Source organism: Tupaia chinensis, unplaced genomic scaffold (assembly GCF_000334495.1).
Source record: "Tupaia chinensis unplaced genomic scaffold, TupChi_1.0 Scaffold000425_1, whole genome shotgun sequence".
NCBI classification, from domain to species: domain Eukaryota; kingdom Metazoa; phylum Chordata; class Mammalia; order Scandentia; family Tupaiidae; genus Tupaia; species Tupaia belangeri.
In genome coordinates this window covers 2,563,083-2,582,071 of record NW_006159930.1, presented here as the reverse complement: position 1 = coordinate 2,582,071, position 18,989 = coordinate 2,563,083, and the positions used below count along the sequence as shown (strand labels likewise).

Below are 18,989 nucleotides of genomic sequence, written 5' to 3'. Positions count from 1 at the left end.
TTCCCTAAGATTCCCACTCAAATGAATGTCCATTGCAGCTCTGTACCAACTGGAGACCAGTCCCTATCTTATATCCATGGCCTCCCCAGAAGAAAGCTTAGAGACTGGTCCTTGGAAAAGATGGTGATAAGTGACCCTGACCAACTCGAGGTGTGTATATTTTAAGAGTTGTTTCCTACTGTGGTTGAGGGGATATTTGTTGACTGCATAATTTTGTGCAGAACAGATGATAAAACAAGCTGAAGGTAGACTAATGGACACATCAGACTCTATGTGTCCAGTCAGCTATACAGGAAGCTTCCCTGGGGAGCTCATAGGCAAACCCTGAATGTCTCGATTGATCTCCCCTCTCTCCCACCTTCTTCAAGTATTCCTAAGCTTGGGAAGGGCTACTATACTCCCAGTGAACTGTCAGGAACTGAGTATCATCCTTGATCCTGCACCCCAAGCCCTAAACTTTCAGATCCAATGGGTCTCTAAGATTTGTTATTCTAAACTTTCATGCAATTCAAAAAGTTATTTAGTAAAAGACAGATCATGTACAATAAAGAACCTTCTCATAGAATATGTACTCCTAAATGATTTGCTTCATTTCTCCTCTTGAAGGAAAAGAGCTAAGATACTGCAAACTAATGAACACATTCAGAGTGAATACTCACCTTTAGTGCTAGTTACCAACTTGTCCCATTGTAGGCCAGGCCTGAAGGTGGACATTTGGATACCATCTCTGATGTGCCTTTGGCCATCTTGTTTTAGTCAACTGACTTCCTCCCTTCCTCTTTCCTCCCTCCCTTCCTTTTTTCCTTCTTTCCTTCTTTCAATTTTTTCCCTCTTGGCCAGAGACAAAGTGGAACAACAAGAGAAGACACTTTTCTTCTTGCCCTGGTGAGAAGAGAACTCAAGTCATGCCTTTTGAGTCCTAGCTTATTAGACAAGCTTCAGAAAGAGCTGAAGACCCTGGACCCTATCTCTTCAGGATTTCTCCTCCAATCTCAGCTGAGCCGCCTCTTCTTGAGGAATGAAGTTCCTCTACAGTTACCAACAATCAAGATTCTTTGCCAGAGATTTTCTAGGAGGAGCTCTCCTGAAATGGTATGACCATCTTATATAAAGGATGAGTTCCTTCTGTTTCTTTTCCTTGTGCCCACCAGGGCAATAGAATTAAGAGGTTAATTTCTCTCTTGAAAAATGACCTTTTCTATTGACTTCTAAGATAAAAAGCTTATTTATATTCATATTTGAAACCTCTAACATAAAAAGCTTATTTATATTCATATGTGGAAATTGGTAGTCAGAACAGACCAGAATAGAAAATAGATTTAGATCTCTCGGTCCTGTTTAATTTCTCTTTAAAGGACTTTCTTATTCTAACTTTCACTGTCTGTTCTTAACGCTATTAGGGTAGTTACAGATTCAAGATAATGAGCCTACTTGAGTCCATTCATGATCTGATGCTCTGCAGGCCCCAAGATAAGAATGGAGGACTTCACTGGGATCTCCTGTGTTTCATGCCAGTTTCCTAGAGAATTAGAGGTGGAAGTATCTTTGAAATTTAATTTGCCACCATCGTTTCACTGATTAGGAGCTAAGCACAGAGGTTGTCAAGGAACTTGGCACTCAAAGAATTAATGGCAGACCCTGAGGCTGAGCCACAAGCTCCCCAGTGACAAGGCCAGAGTTTTTTGACACTCTCCTGCTCAAATTCATACTAGCGGCTGAATATAAAGTATGGTCCAAATGTAACCAAATGTAGAGAGCCAGAGGTAAATATTCTAAGCAATGAAGTCACAGCAATGAGCAAATCATTAGTGAGCAGGTATCGACCTGGAGGTAATAGAGAGTACCAACAACTTAACCAAAAGAACTGTTTAAAGAGGCATGGGATTAATCCTAATTTCACCATCATCAGCTCTGTGACCAAGATATATGCTACTTAATTTCGCTGATACCTTAGTGAGCTCATCTGGAAAACCAGGCCAAAATGCACCTCATGGGGTAGATTCAGCTTTTATTTACGTGATAAATGGAGATTACTTGGTCCTGTGACTATAGTTTAGTAGGAATGCAAATGTTAGTTCTCTTACCTGCTCACTCACCTGCCATAGTAGAATTAGTTATACATGGATGAGAAATATTTTGCAACACACCATCGACTGTTAGTACAACCTATGTGAATCTTCCGTTTAGTCAGATTTTCTGGTCTGAGACCTAGTTTGTATCAGGAACCCAGTCTAACTTCTCTCATCCAGTGCCATCCCATCCGCTGGCCCGGACATGCCTGCATTTGAATGGAGATGGCCGGCATGCTTTCAGTCCTTCGCTGTGTGAAACAAACAAACAAAAAAGTCGTGAATCTTTTGACCTAGTCTTATAAATTCTTGTCCCCAGAAAATATGAATATATTGATAGCTGCTGAATAGATCTAAATACAAGCATAGATTATATATAATAAATATACAGGAGATGTGGGAAGGAGAAAGGCGAGATGCACGGTTATGTTATAGTAATGAATAATCCCGAAGTTTCAGTGACTCAAAACAATGGAAGTTTATTTTTCACTTTGATTACACTTCTTGTAACAAGTTAGCCACAGGCTCTCCTCAGCACCGTCATTATCTCAGCCTCTAGTCTTATAAATTCTTTTCCCCAGAAAATATGAATATATTGATAGCTGCTGAATAGGTCTAAATACAAGCATAGATTATATATAATAAATATACAGGAGATGTGGGAAGGAGAAAGGCGAGATGCACGGTTATGTTATAGTAATGAATAATCCCGAAGTTTCAGTGACTCAAAACAATGGAAGTTTATTTTTCACTTTGATTACACTTCTTGTAACAAGTTAGCCACAGGCTCTCCTCAGCACCGTCATTATCTCAGCCTCAGGACACACACTGATGAAACAGCCCCTCTGGAATATTTCAGGTCATAGCATCAGAGGGGACAAAGCATTCCAGAGGGTGTTATGTCAGCAGTATAATTTTCAACCCAGAAGTGGCATGGGTCACTTCTGCTCACAACTCATGAGCCAAACACAGTCGTGTGGCCCTATCCAACTACAAGGTAACCAGGAAGTCAGTTTTACCATTTGTCCAGAAGGAAGAATAATGGGGTTGTTTAGTAAAAGGACTATTAATTATGATACTATACTTTATATGCACTTTTTAAACTTTTAGTGGTAACAATTTTCCAAACACATTTATCTCCACAGGCCTCTTTCCCCTATAAATTAAACTTGTAAATTAAATGAGAATGTTCTATTTTATATTTAATTGCCAGGTGAATTATGGAAAGCTCCTCCAGTTTTTAAAAGAAGCAGCTACAGATGATTCACAGCAAACACAAACTGTTGCAAATGATAGTCCGAGGGACAGTCAGAGCCAGAACAAACTCAGTCAAAGGTATTTGTCTCCCTTTTTGTGAGCACATTGTTTCTAGATGTCTTGGTCAGTCTGAGCTTCCCTAACAAAGCATAGAGCAAAGCATACCATAGCCTGTGTGACATATGAAAACCAGACTTATTTCTTACACTCTAGAGGATGAAAGTCTAAGATCAAGGTGCCACATGGTTAGGTGCTGGTGAGGGTCTTCCCGTGGTTTGCAGACTGCTAAATTCTCACACTATTGGATGAGAGTGAGCTAGTTCTCTGGCCTCTTTTTTTAAGGGCACTAATGCCATTTAATGAGGGCTCCACCCTCATGACCTAATGACCTCCCAAAGGCCCCCCCTCCAAACATCATCACATTGGGATTAGGGTTTCAACATACGAGCGCTGGCAGGGCACATTCAGTCCATTGTACTAGACTTCTAGAGTTGGCAGGGATCTTGGAGGCATTTTCTCTAAAATCTCAACCAATGTGGAATCACTGTGCTCTTTACCAACACTTGGCTCACGCTTATAGTTTTCTTTCTCTCTCTCGTCTGCAGGCCAGCATTGAAGTTATTTGCAGCAATTGCATATGTTTCTTAACATCAAGCATGTGTCTTTTTATGAGGTTTCTGTGTGAAAAAGAAAAACCTCATTATCGAATAAGAAGGGATTGTGTATGGGAGCAGAGCTTATCTATAAAGTGTGATTTCAAAAATATGTTCAGTCAGTGAACTCCTAGGTTATAGACACTAACCAAAAAAGGTTTGCAATACAGGAATCAATAAATTCTTCACATAATATCAAGGAAAAGAAATGACTCAAAATAAAAATAAGATATGAGGAATAACATTAGAGATTAATTGCAATGAGTATTGTCCATGTTAGCCAAAAAAAATAAATAAGTAAAATAAAGCAACAAAGTAGATAAGCATAATCTCGATTGCCAGAAGCCTGGGTTCAACTCTCATCTCTGCCACTCAATACTGTGTGACCTTAGCATTCACTCAACCTCTCTGTGCTTCCATTCTCCAATTATAAAGTGGAGGTAAGAATAAATTTAACTTTACTTCACTTATTTATAAATATAACTAGGTGAGTAAATGTAACATTCTTAAAAACAGTGCCTGGTACATAACAATTATTTTATACGTGTCATTATTATTTTTCTTTCTTTCTTTCTTTTGGAGAGGTTTTTGCTATAGGGCATGTTCGCTCACCAGACAGACAGAGAGACAGAGAGACAGAAAGCAAGAAATCACCCCCCAGGGGGCATGGCCACACTGCAATCCCTTCTCTTCCATTCTCTTCTCAGGATCTTGGGCATGCACACACACGTGCCCAGTGTGAGTTTAAGCCACCAGGTCTGGGACTCGAACCGTGGTCAACTATGTGAGAGTCCAGCGACATACCCATTACGCTAACTGCTGGTCCCATGTGTCATTATTTTTTTTTTTTGAGAGATTTTCACTGTAGGGCGCGTGTGCTCGCCAGACAGAGAGAGACATAGAGACAGAAAGCGAGAAATCACCCCCCAGGGGGGATGGTCACGCCGCAATCCCTTCTCCTCCATTCTCCTCTCGGGATCTTGGGCACGCACGCACATGCACCTGGCGTGAGTTTTAAGCCACCGGGTCCGGGACACGAACCACGGTCGACTACGTGGGAGTCCAGCGACATAGCCATTACGCTAACTGCTGGTTCCCATGTGTCATTATTTTTAAACTACCCTTCCCAAAGACCCTCTTATCAGTTACAGATAATGTGAAGAGTGGTTGAGAATAATAGTAGTGGAGTTAATCATTGTTTCACCATGGGAAAAGGGTAGGGTTTCTCAGAAAAATGTCCCTGAACTATTGTTGGATTTGATGGCCTTCTATGGTATGCTGTCTTTGATTGTGATATCACATTCAATGAACATTTCTTGAATATCAGCTACTTTATGGGTCCAGTTTGCTGAGCAGTGAATTCTGAGGTTGGCAAGGCCCTTCTTTCATAGCCCAAAGAAAATGATACTGCCACGTGGTACTTGAGTCAAATGCCACTGTGGGAGCAACTGTATTTCTGAGAGTCATAAAGTCCTAGAAATGTGTAGTAGTCAGCAACCACTCTTCAAAGAATACAGGCAGTGAGATGTGGGCCCTGAGAGGTGATAGAGCACACAGTAGAACATAGAGCCAGTCACTGGCAGACATGGCTCCTAGAGACAGGATGCCCATTCTGATGCTTATGTCTCTTGATTATATGGTCCTTCCTCTTCATAACAGTCATTGTACTTGTAATTACTTATTTGACATTTAGGATCAGGAGTGCTGTTTGTTAAAAAAAAATAAAAGCAAAAAGAGTGCTGTTTCTTCTCACCAACTCTGTGTCTACCATAGTTCTAACATAGTCCCTGCCATAGGAAGATGTTCAGTAAATACTTTTTTTTTTTTTTGGAGAGATTCTTGCTATAGGGCACATGTGCTTGCCAGAAAGACTGAGAGAGATGGAGAGACAGAAAGCGAAAAATCACCCCCTAAGGTGCAATCCCTTCTCTTTCATTCTCCTCTCAGGGTCTTGGGCACACACACACAAACACACACACACACACACACACACACACACACACATGTGCCTGGCATGAGTTTAAGCTACTGGTTCCAGGACTCTAACCACAGTTTGGGAGCCCAGCGACATAGCCATTACGCCAAATGCTGGTCCCAGTAAATACTTTTTTAATATGATTGACACCTCCAATTATTTAAAGAGCTGGCATCACTTCCCTTTCAAGACACCTAGATATCTTTGCTATAAAAAAAGGTATCTAAATAAATCATTTTGAGCTCATTACAGAAAGTATTGCTTTATGCAACCAGATAGTATATTTGTAGAAATGCAGTCCTATAATGAAGCAATGCTCTTTGTTAATTAACACACACTCAGGTAAATGCCCTTCCCATGTTCTACCAAGTAGATCCTTTAATAGGGTAGCTATGTGATTTTTAAAAAGATTCCAACAATACCAGTGGCAAGGCAGACAACAGTTCTCAGCGCCTAAGTTGGACCAGATGAAATGAATTCCTGTAACAGGCTTGCTAAGAAACCCCACCAGCTGCAGCAAATGGGTTCCATAACACCTGCCTAGTGCTTAGTGTACTAAGTCAGGGGCCAAAGTCTCATTAATTCCTACCCTCAGGAACTGGCATTATAAGAAAAGAGGAAGGAAAACTCGTGATTCAAATCTGGGACAGAGATATCTGATTGGCAGAGTCTGGGTCACGTGTCCTCGCTGCAAAGAATGGCCGGTAGAGCAAATAGGTAGCAATCTCCCCTGCTAAAAGAAGAGGTAGACTGTCTCCCGAGTTAGAGAATTCCCTAATAAGTAAAGGGGGTGCAAGAGCTAGCAACCAAGACTAAGACACATATTCACCATCCCTTCCCTATAACAAACTTTTGGAAAATATTATGTATTACTAAACAGTTGAGAATAGTAAAATTTGGGGCCAAAACTTATATAAGAGTTACAGAGCAAGCATTTGACTTCATCAAACAGCCTATGAGGAAACTTAGACTTAAAACAACTTAGAAAATAGAAAATTTAAATGACATTGCAACTTAAGGGAGTCTATTAAGGAAAAGAATGAGATTACTATGAATGAGTAAATTAAAAAGGGGTAGGCTGGAGCTGGACATGGGGGCTAATTATGTACAACTGTTCCCATATCTCAAAGATGTCACAATGGCAGCTTGAAATCAGCCGTGGTAGAAAATATTTATGCCCTGGAAATTGAGAATGCTACAAATTAGGGCTTTATCTTAGATATCTGGTGGTTCAAGATTTGTTTAACACACCACAAAAAGGAAACTTACTAATCAGATGCCGGCTGAGAGGTGTCATAGATTGTCCCTCTGGGAATGTGGCATTTAAGTTGAGATGGTAGAAATCAGTAAATCTTCACACAGGAGCTATAATTTAGCTAGATCTGGGGGGAACAAATACATTAGAATTCTGGGAAGTTTTCTTATTTCTTCCGTGAGTGAAAGAGAGAGAGCACCCCCAACAGGGACTCAATGCCATGACTCTCCCCACCACCTTTAGTTAGTCCGGGATCATGGATAAACATGGACCCACTGTACTCAGGAAATTCTCAGGACTTGAACCATGAACCTTCTCATGCGGGATTGTCTTATAGAGTGTCACATCTAACTGCCATGCTACCATCTGTCCCCCCATAATTGAATGTTAAATGAGTAAACATCTTAAACTAGTTAAGTAACATAAATGACTGTAACATTTTATTACCATGTTGTTTTTACCTATTACTTAAAGTAAAATTGTCAGTTAGATTAAACCAGCTTAAAATTTATATACAGTTACATGCCAGACTGTAAGTAAATCATTATTCCCAAAACATTTCTGAGTTTTCAGGAAGTTCACTTGGTTCAGGATTTCCTCCCATATAGACAGGGGTCTGGCAGAATCTGCTTTGCTTGACTTTGCTTTGTTTGTGGTAATGCAATGTTTAGAAATTTGATTTTCCACCCATAATTGAGTTTAAGAAAAGTAAGATCAGACAGGTAAAACAAGCTACTATGAGCACTTTTTTAATAAGTAATAGTAGTAATTATTACTTCAATTTCAACCTAGAAAAAAAAAGTTGGAAAGTTGGATGAAGAATTTTGGTCTATGTTGTAGTCAAACTAGTTGGTGACTCCTGGAGGAAAGACTGTAGAACAGCCATTAGTTAATCTATGAAATTCCCATTTGCAATCCCTGACAGGTTGCCAAGATGCATTGGGTACAATTGTATTTTTGCTTAGAAAAATACATCAAGACTTTTCCAACAACCCAATAGAAGGCCTTTAGTAGGTGGGCTCTTTTTCACAAGTGTAGCAGAGTTAGAAGACTAACATGAAAATACGCAGCTGCTTGAGTGGATCGCCTTCTCATAGTCTTTCCCTGCTCCTCCAATTAGTACTCCACCTCCAGACAGCAGCTTGAAGTCAGACACAAACATGAGCCTGTTGGAGATCTTGAAGATGGTACTACGAACAACCAATGGCAAACTCAACATAGAGAACCTCAGTCTAAGTTTTCGAAAAGAAGATCGTTCCTTCTCTGGCTGTCTTCCCCCACCCAAGGTAACTCAAATTAGATTTCTGACTTGTTCTTCTAAAAGGCATTGGATCCATAGTAATAAGGCATAGTTACAGTCTAGCTGCAACCTACGGATTACAACACACAATTATTTTTGTGCCTGCGAGGAGAGAAACAAAATAGAAAGGCGATTGTGAAATCTTCAGAATTGGCCCAGGAGTTACTACATTTGGCTCTTTTATGTTAGTAATAGAGAATAAGGCAATACCCAAATAGTATTTCACAATGAAAAACAAGTATTTTTCCACAGCCAAATGTTCATTTCTCATATTCCCTCTCAGCTTCCAGTAAGATCAGCATATGTTATCCCATTTCTTAAGAAATGGGATAACAAATTTTAGGGACTGATGTAATCTGTTGGTGAGAGAGGTTAGCATGTTGTTTTAGAATATTAATTAACAGCACAAGTGTGTTTCCTGAAAAAGAATCTAGAACCATATTAATCTATAGGTATTCTATAGCAAAAAAAATTAATAATAATAATTATGAGGCCTCCTTGACTACCATTGAAGTAATAATCACTACTATTACTATAATTCCATTAAAAATATAGTTGTTCCTTGACATAAGATGGGGTTTCATCCTTGTAAACTCATTTAAGTTGAAATTATCACAAGTTGAAACTTCATTTAATATATTTAATATAACTAGCTTAGCCTAATGAACATGATAGCTTAGCCTAGCCTACCGTAAACATATTCACAACACTTACATTAGCCTAGAACCAGGCAAAATTGTCTAACACAAAGCCTACTTAATAATGAAGTGTTCAATAGCTCATGCAACTTATTGAATACTATACTGAAAGTGCAAAACAGAAGTGCTGCATAGGTCCTTGAAATATAGTTTCTACTGAACACATATCACTTATGTACCATCATAAAGTCAAAAAATTATAATTCCGGGGCCAACAGGTGATGTGGTAGTTAAAGGCCCTGAATTCACACATGGCCAACCAGGGTTCAAGTCCAGACCTGGCAGCTTGCTCTCTCTCTCTCTCTCGTCAGAATTGAAAAATAATGATAATAAATAAATAAATATTTTTAAAAATTTAATGCAAATCATTGTATGACACAAACCATCTGTACATTATTACCACCATACTTTATGACATTTTTACTAAGTACAAATCACTGTATTAAATGCTTTACTTATATTATCACATTTAACATTTACAAAGTTAATTCCTTACAACGTACTACAAAATCTAAGTAGATGTGATTATACCCACTTAATAAATTTAAAAAAAGAAAAAAAGAAAGTCTCAGAGAAGTCAATTGAATCATCCAACAGCCACGAATAACAAGTGGTAGAGCCAGAATTCAAAGTAGAGTTCTGACAACTGAATTAGCCAGAATTGAACCTCTGTTGGGTAGAAGATATGTGGAAGATTCCATTAAGTCCAATATAAAAGAATTAGAATTTCAAAGGATTAGTAAGAAATGGGAATTACAGGCCAAACTGTTTTTTAAAGTCCTATCAGAAAGATCAGCAATTACCTTTCATCCTTACATAGAGGTGTTAGACTTGAGAAAGAATGTAAAAGAATGGTGACAGTTTGCAAAGAAAGGACATGATATGCTACAACTGAGTTCTTATTCTAGGACAAAAAAAGCTCTCTCTGTGCTTTCATTTATATAGTCAACTGTGCAGAGGCAAAGCTCATGTGTGTGTGTAGTGTTTGTGTGTGTGTGTGGTATGTGTGCATGTGTGTGTATGAAAGTTACATGTGCAAGCATGTTGCCCTAGAGAGAAAGATAATACTTCAGGAAAGTCTGCACATCATAAACAGCCTTCATTTTGTTTTAAGATCTATAGAAACAGACTAAGAAGCAGCATTTCTTTGTTAGATTAGAAACCACATAACATCATTGGTGATGCTTGAATGTTCTCAGATGATACTCTAGGATGGGATATTAATTAAAATCCATTTACTTATCTCCTTTGAGTCTCAGATTTTCCACATGAGAAAATTGGGGTCCAAATAGCTACCTCCTGTGTCTATTGTGAGTCTTAGACAAGATAAATATGTAAAGGCACTGAGTACCGAGCTATGCAAGGCACTTACTAAATAGTAGTTTCTTTCTCTTTGTATTAAAAAAGAAAGAAAAATCAAAGTTTGGTCATTCTAAACATCCTTGTAAACAGAAGAAGGATCTTTCCCACAGTTAAGTGATAGCCACATCAAGTCCTGACTATATGAACAGACCTCGAATATTCTTCCCTCCATGACCAGCCCTGAAAGTTTAACTTGTGGTTCAGATCCAAAGAAATGGGGCACATTTTCCTTGAAGCTAGTCTGCCTTTTGTGAGCCATCTGGCATCTCTTAAGACATCTGGAACTCACTCAAAGTACATTACAGTTCTGGGAGGCATGTAAAATGGAATGGTTTCCCCAGAACATGAGGCAAATTTAGGCCCAAAGGACATTGGGTACAGGAAGCAGCAATGGTCAGGCCCCAACTTCCTTGCTCCTGGATACAGAACTTCAGAGTGGAACTGGAAAGCAGGTCTGAATTAAAGGATTTTTTTTTTTTAACTTTTGATCAGCATTTCTTAATCTCCTTAGGGTGTAGGAGAGAATCACAAACCTTCTTGAGTTTCCCATGAAAGTTGTGCTCTCTCACCCTGGGAAAATAAAAAATAAGCATATCAACACAGAAAACATTTCAGAGGGTTTGCAGATCATCTATAGCTTCCAAGATAAATAAATTCAATTTTAAAGTTTCCAAGATATTTAGATGCAGTTTTAAAAGATGATCTATGGGTCTTGTCACTCAAATCAATGGAATTCTGACCATTCACAAAGAACAGTATAACAACATATCAAGTAGCCTTTGAGTCTGTGGACTTATTCATCCTAGCCATCCTCAGTCCAGTACTTCTTCAATGCAATGCTGATTTCTGGTCCAACTCCTAAGGCAATGTGGATCCACATTTAATGACCACCTATTCTGATGATTGCCCAAGTAAGGTGTTCATTAGGGATATAGAATCTAAGAAGTTCTTATGTGCAGGCTCAGCTTAACCTGCTTCTACGTGATCTGTATGCTTCATTTCCTGAACCTGTCCTTTTTCTGCCTCAGATCTCAAACTCCTTCAATCTGCTCTCAGACCTACCTCACCAGAGTGCTAGCTAAAAAACAGGTTGTTCTACCTCTAATTGCTCCTTGTTTCATTTTACCAGTTCCATGTAATGTGGCTTCCTCATTATCATCATTTTCATCCCCTATTGAACTAACCAGGTTTTCTGAATGTGAAGTTCGTTTTTGTGGAAAGATTCCATCTAGAACACTAGCTTACTTGTGAACCAAAACCATAAGTCCTTCTGCAGTTTATTAGGCTCCCTTTTATTTACTTATTTATTTATGTATTTATTTTTAATGTGCTAGATGGTGTGTGTTCTTATGGTGGTAGGGGGCAGAGGGAGCAAGAAATGACACACAACCCTCCATAGGAGATGGTCACACCACAGTTCCTTCTTCTCTATTTCTGCTTTGGGGATTTGGGGCATACACATACCTGGTGTGTTTTTCAAGTTACCTGGTGCAGAGCTCAACCACGGTGGGTCATGTGGTATTCAGCCATTGTAACCACATGCTGGCCTTAACAGGTTCCCTTTAAATACTTTTTTTTTTTTGGAGAGGTTTTTTCGCTATAGGGTGCATGCGCTCGCCAGACAGACAGAGAGAGACATAGAGACAGAAAGCGAGAAATCACCCCCCAGGGGAGATGGTCACACCGCAATCCCTTCTCCTCCATTCTCCTCTTGGGATCTTGGGCACGCACGCACACGCGCCCGGCGTGAGATCTAAGCCACTGGGTCCGAGACGCGAACCACAGTCGACTACGTGGGAGTCCAGTGACATAGCCACTACACTAACTGCTGGTTCCCAAAAATACTTATTTTTCACTGTGTCTGTAAACTCATCCCTAAAGTTACAAAAGGATTTCTACTAACTTTGGTCCGTTCCCCTCCTTCAATACAGTAGCCACCTTCCTGATTAATATGGCAAGTTTATTCTTGCACTTGACATAACAATGACTCGGTGCATTCTGGGTGTTGCAATAGGTACTGAGGACCTCAGACTACCCTGGTTTCAGGAAAAAGTCCACATTTTAAACATGTTGTCACAAATCTGTTTGATAAATGCAATAATTAACTTTGAGCACAAAGATGGAACACCAGTGTAGCTTAGCCTTAAAGCTCTTCAGAAGACAAGATGAAAAATACTGAATCTAAGAGGATAGGCAAGTTTGGACAACAATGGATGAAGGGGAAGGTGTGGGCAGCAAAAAACATCAGGTAGATTTTTTGGTAAAAGGAGAAAAGTGAAACAGCAGTGGCATGAGAAAGAGCATGGCTAATTCAGGGAACTGTTGCACCTCTGCTCAAGTAGACTTTAGAAAAGTCGGAGGGCCAGCCCTATAGTGCAGGGGTTAAGGGAGCTGGATCCCACATGGCCAACCACAGTTTGAATACCAGCCTTGTTAGCTTGATATATATGCCAGGTTCATCTCTGTGCATGCTCAAAATCCTGATGGGAAGAAGGAATAGAGGGAAAAAGATTGCCATGTGACAAACCAATATTATAATTAATTTTTTTTTATAAAAAGCATTCTAATAAAGTTAAGAGAATTGGTTAGAGTCAGGCAAAACTAGAGATAGAGATTCATTATATCTCCCTAATAATCCAGGAAAGAAATTATGAGTGTTTAAATTAGGGCAGTAGCAGGAAGGATGGAGACATTATTGAGATAGAAATGCAGGTCTTTGTGACTAACTGAACATAAACATGAATTAGGAAACTCCAAAAATACTCCCAACATTCTGGCTTTGACAATTTGCTGCCAAATTCTATGGGCACCATTTTCTAAGAAAGAAAAACTCAAATGAAGGAATTAGAGTGATAAAGGAAGGGCCAATGACTTCAGTTTTGAACATGTTGATCTGTAGAGAGATTAAAGCTGAAAAATGATTTAAGACTCTTGACTATGAAACAGACCCAACATACATTTAATTGTTATCTCCCCTGACCATAACCTAAGTGAGATTTAGGTTCAAGAGGACTATAGGACCTATATGGGGAGCTTTGGGAGGACTTAAAGCTATTCAAGGCAATAAAGGAAGGTGAGAAGGGAAAAAAATTGAGGGGGCCACTCATTGTTAAGGAGTAGGTAGACAAAACAAAGACAACAAAGGATACAAAAAGTAAACAAAATATGAAAGTGATCAAGGAAGCCAAAAGTCCTATCACTGGGACTCTCAAGTATTCATTAAATTGAAAACCACAGAGGTTCCTAGAAGCTTGGTAAACAGATCCAGGAAAGTGAGATAAGTTAAAATGCAAATAAAGATATACATGGAAAAGAGGAAGTTGAAACAGAGTGTACCACTCTTTCAAGGAAATTAATATTCATTTCATAAGTAACTGTGTAATAACATTTTATTGACTTTTGATTAAAAACATTTCCTTATTAAACAGAAAAATCTACATATAATTAAACATCCTCTTGCTATGGGTCATAATTACAAACATTCATGCTTTAAAAGACTTTAGTAATGATCTTGAATAATAGAAGCATTGCTAGAAGTTTCTGGTAAATATTTCTATTGCTTCTCTCCATCTATCAGTAGTCATTTCTTAACATCTATCAATCAGGCTGCTTCTAGGAATCCTGATATACTATTTCTAATATGTTGTTCATTTTAGCCTAGAGCAAAACTCCATGTTGCCAAAAGTAATCTGTTTTTAGAAAATCCTTTTAATATCGAAGTTTCAAGATACCCCAGTATGCTCTAACCGTGAGGATACTTCAGGTCTTATTTATGGAGTAAAATGGTATAATGTGACTAATTCCTACTTCTCTAACTTTATTATTTTTTTCAATTATCAATAATTGCACCTCGGATAAACCTCATTGGCTACGATACTGCCACTGTGCAAAGCTCTAAAATTATTTTTTACCACCCTCTGCCCTTAAGTATTTCACTCTTCAGTGATTTCAACTTATTTACTCATGTCCTCATTAATTCATGTATTTACTTCTTCAACAATGACTGATTCTTTATTTTTCAACACTGTGCTAGTCAATGGTGGCAAGAAAATAAATAAAGCAAAAATTCCAGACATGAGCAAGCCCCTGACTTGTAGAAAAGCGCCACAGGTAATATATAATTATTGCCTAGTAGACAAAGAGTATAAGATGAGAGTAAAGTGGGTAATGTCAAAATACATGCCATTTATACGTATAGCATTTTTTTTCACACATTATTTACACATGCTTTTCCTCCACCTGGAATTCTCCCCAACTCTTTATTCTTCTAGCAAACTATATTCATTTTATCATGTTTCAAATTAATCCTTTTTCCTCTTTTGAGTTTCCCTAACATTACTTCTCTATACCTAATAAGTAACATATGCGGGACCAGCAGTTGGCATAATGGCTATGTCACTGGGCTTCCATGTAGTCAACCACAGTTCAAGTCCTGGACCAAGTGGCTTAAACACATGCCATGCGCGTGTGCATGGATGCCCAAGATCCTGAGAGGAGAAAGGAGGAGAAGGGATTGTGGCATGGCCATACTCCTAGGGGGTGATTTCTCACTTTCTGTCTCTGTGTCTCTCTCTGTCATCTTGATGACTGTATGCACACTATAGCAAAAACCTCTCCAAAAATAATAATAATAATAATAAAATAAGTGACATATGTAAATTACAAATCCAGATTTGTTCTTTTTTTCCATAATACAAGTGAAGATAAACTTCTTGGTTTTTTGTTACTGTTTTAGATGTAAATTTTATTAAAGTATGATGAGGCCAAAGGTCAATAGACAATTGTCATCGAAAAAGTATGTTTTTTATAGTTCCTAAGAGGGGGGAGCACAGCTCATCGAGCAGGGCACACAGGAAAGCACTAGGATCAGGCAAGAGACAGAAGGACCAAGGGGGAAATATAGGTAAGAGCTTTTATTGTGTTTTTCTTGGGACAGAATGGACAAATCAGGGTAAGCAGGCTTAGGGTTAGCCAGTTAGAATAACTTCAGCAGACTGGGACTTAGAAGGACTACCCTAGTTCTTTTTTTATTCATTTTTTTGTTTTCTTCCTCCCTAGACTACCCTCTGTCTGTAACTGCCTTCTCTTTTACTGTCTCTTCTCTTCTCTCCCCTTCTCTTCTCTCTTCCATCTCTGTTTTTTTTTTCACTCATTTCCCCTCTTCTTTTTGCTCTCTACCTCTTCTTTTTCTCTCTTCCCTTTCTTCTTTACTTTATTTCAACAAATATTAATCAATGCATAAGAGCAGTGCACTATTACAAGTGCTTATTTTATCATGTAGTCTTCACAGAATTCTGGGAAGTAGAAAATACTTGTCTGATTTAGTAGATGATTTGGACATAGAAAGGTTAAGCAATTTCCCAAGGTCACACAGATCATAGGCAGCAGATCTGGTGTTCAAAATAAGGTCTGTTTGAGTCCAGAATCAATATATTTAACTATTATTCTAAACACACAACATATGTTGTTACTGCCCTAAAACCATGGTTTATTTGAACCTAAATATCACCCCCACACCAGCCTGAGAATTAAACTGATTCACCAGGTACGCTCAGAACATATTAAATATTTGGGATACAACAGTGACAGTTCATTCATTCATTCAATGAATATTTATTGAGCATCTGATTTCTAGACCATGTTCCATAATTTATTTGGTATGTGACATTAAGAAAATACTTCATCTAAGTTTTGGTTTCTTCATATATAAAATGTAGACTGTAACATTAATCCTGCTGGTACCATAAACTTGCTTTGTAAATCAAAGTAGATGATACAAAAATATTTTGCAATTTACCTATGTAGTGAAATATAGATAATTCCTAGGCTTAGACCACTCATCCTGTGGTTGACAAAAATGTAAGGTCAGCATATTAAAGCCCAGTGGCTTCTAAGTAATGAACAGTATCTCTGTGCCAGCTAAGTACAAATTTGCTCTTGGGAAGCATTCAGTTGGACATTCTTGTCCTAAATTATATCCAAATGGTAGAATGTGCTTCTAGGTATTAATTCTTGACAAAATCATATAGGTTCTAATTATTGAAAGGAAATTCAAATAGTTATTTTATCCGATGAAAACTTCAAAGCCTTTCTCATTTGCAGGTCAGGGCTATATGTGGGAAGCATGGATTATATCTGACCTTGAGCCTACTGGAAACATTGCTTAACCATCAAGATCTGAGTTACCAAGATGAAATAAAGTAAGTTGACTTTTGTTATGAACTATAATGTTTGTATCGCTGCCTCTCAAAAATTTATAAGATGAAGCCCTAACTCACAATGTAATAATATTAGGTGGTATAGACTTTAGAAAATAATTAAATTTAGAAGAGGTCATGAGGGAGAACCTTTATGGTAGGATTAGTGCCCTTATAAGAAGAGAAAGAGATACAGAGCTTCCTCTATGCCATGTGAGGATACAGCAAGAAGGCAGTCATCTACCAGCCAGTAAGATGACCCTAACCAAAAACTGAATCTGTCACCACTTAGAAATTGGGCTTTCCAACCTCCAGAACTATGGAAAATGTGAATGCATTTTGTTTAAGCAACCCAATCTGTGCTATTTTGTGATAGCAGTTCAGGCTGATTAAGACAAGTTTTTATTCACGTTACCTTCTTTTAGGATAGCAAACACAGTTCTGTCTTCAGAAGTTTTATGTATGGTGGGACCAGCAGATGGCATAATGGTTATGTGACTGGACTCCCACGTAGTCGACTGCGGTTCAAGTCCCAAACCAGGTGAATTAAAAATCATGCTAGGTACATGTGTGCATATGCACAGGATCCCAACAGGAGAATGAAGGAGAAGGGATTGAGGCATGCCATCCCCCCCTACGGTGTGATTTCTCACTTTCTGCCTCTCTGTCACTTCAGCAAGCACATGCACCCTATAGCAAAAGTCTCTCTAAAAAAAAATTTAAAAAAAAGAAAGAAAGAAAGAAAGAAAGAAAAGAAAAAACAGTTTAACATGTAGAAAAATCAATTTTATCACTTGAAGACTGAGTTAAAAATCATTTGCTTTTATTAAGACCAAAGGGTCTTGGCCATAGAAATACAAAGCAAGACATTTCCTATTCTAGCCATTAGAAACTATCAAGAGGTAGATTTACCAATCCACCTTAAACAACTGAAAAATAAGACAGAAAAGTAATGGTTTTTAGATACTTGACATCAAACAGCACAGAACAGTAACTACTGAGAAAAGTAAAACAACTGAGGTAACCCAAGTTTATGGCATAGGAAAGAGAAATCCAACAGAACCCATTTTTATTCCTGAGTTAAATAAATAGCGTTCAGGAAGGTCAAGGAGGGAAGAATATACAATACAGAGGAGCAGAAAAGAGAGAAATATCCAGAGAGCTCTCTCCGATAATTCCAAGAACCACCCAATATATCTATTTGAGGAAACTACCCAAGGTCAGGCAAAGAAACACTGAACAAGGTATAAAATTTTTTAGATCTTACTTAGGGTTTAAAATAGTTCGTTCCCACCAGTCAGTGAGAAAGACCTCCTAATGTGGCATTGAGTAGACTCCTTACAAAGATATTAAATTGCACAAGAAACAAATTAATCTAGACAAACAACAAATCATAAAAGACCTTATAGAACTTAAAAATGATTGCACTATTTTTGAGCAACTTAACTACATCCAAATACAAAGTTCCCAAATTTCTAAGGAATAAAATTGCAGATAATCAAAAATGTAAAAATCACAATTTCTGGTATTCATACAAAAACAACCAGGCATAAAAAGAAGCAAGTATGCTCTATTATTAGGAGGAAAACCAACCAATAGAAGCAGATTTATAAATAACATAGATAACAGAATTAGTAGACAAGGATATTAAAATAAAAATTACATATATGTTTCACATGTTTAAAAAGGTATAGGAGAGCCTGACCATAATGAGAGATATGAAAGATATTTTAAAAGATTCAAATGGGGGCCAGCAGGTACCATGGTAGTTAAAGTGCTGGACTCCCACATGGTCAACTCCTGGCGGTCTGCTTTCTCAGTTTCTCTCTCACTTTCTTTCTCATCTGTGAGCACAGATGCCCTATAGCAAATTTAAATAACAATAATAACTAATAAAATTAAATAAATAATTCTAAAATGAAGGAGACCCAAATGCAACTTTTAGAGATGAAAAATACCCTGTTTTCGCTCCCTAAAGAACTAACTCCAAAAGATGAGAAAAACATTAGACAAATTACCAGAACAACTAGTAATACTCACATTTGTGAAGACCATTAAAAATAAAGAAAATCGGGATTAGCAGATGGTGTAATGGTTATGTTGCTGGACTCCCACTCAATCTACCACAGTTCAAGTCCTGAACTCTGCAGCCTAAAACTCACACTGGTTGTGTGTGTGTGTGTGTGTGTGTGTGTGTATGCCCAAGATCTCAAGAAGAGAATA

The 18,989-nt window shown here is 38.2% G+C and overlaps 1 protein-coding gene and 1 pseudogene across 1 annotated transcript in view; one reads left to right on the top strand and one right to left on the bottom strand.

Moving 5' to 3' along the window:
- Positions 1 to 18,989, top strand: part of CUNH1orf87 (chromosome unknown C1orf87 homolog) — a 77,425-nt gene that overhangs the window by 25,798 nt on the left and 32,638 nt on the right. Inside the window, exons 3-7 of the mRNA XM_027774364.1 lie at positions 10 to 150; positions 841 to 1,092; positions 3,283 to 3,404; positions 8,330 to 8,495; positions 16,672 to 16,769. Coding sequence (XP_027630165.1) covers positions 10 to 150; positions 841 to 1,092; positions 3,283 to 3,404; positions 8,330 to 8,495; positions 16,672 to 16,769 — 779 coding nt within the window. The remainder of the gene's footprint in view (positions 1 to 9; positions 151 to 840; positions 1,093 to 3,282; positions 3,405 to 8,329; positions 8,496 to 16,671; positions 16,770 to 18,989) is intronic.
- On the bottom strand, positions 14,314 to 14,463 carry LOC114008985 (uncharacterized; annotated as a pseudogene).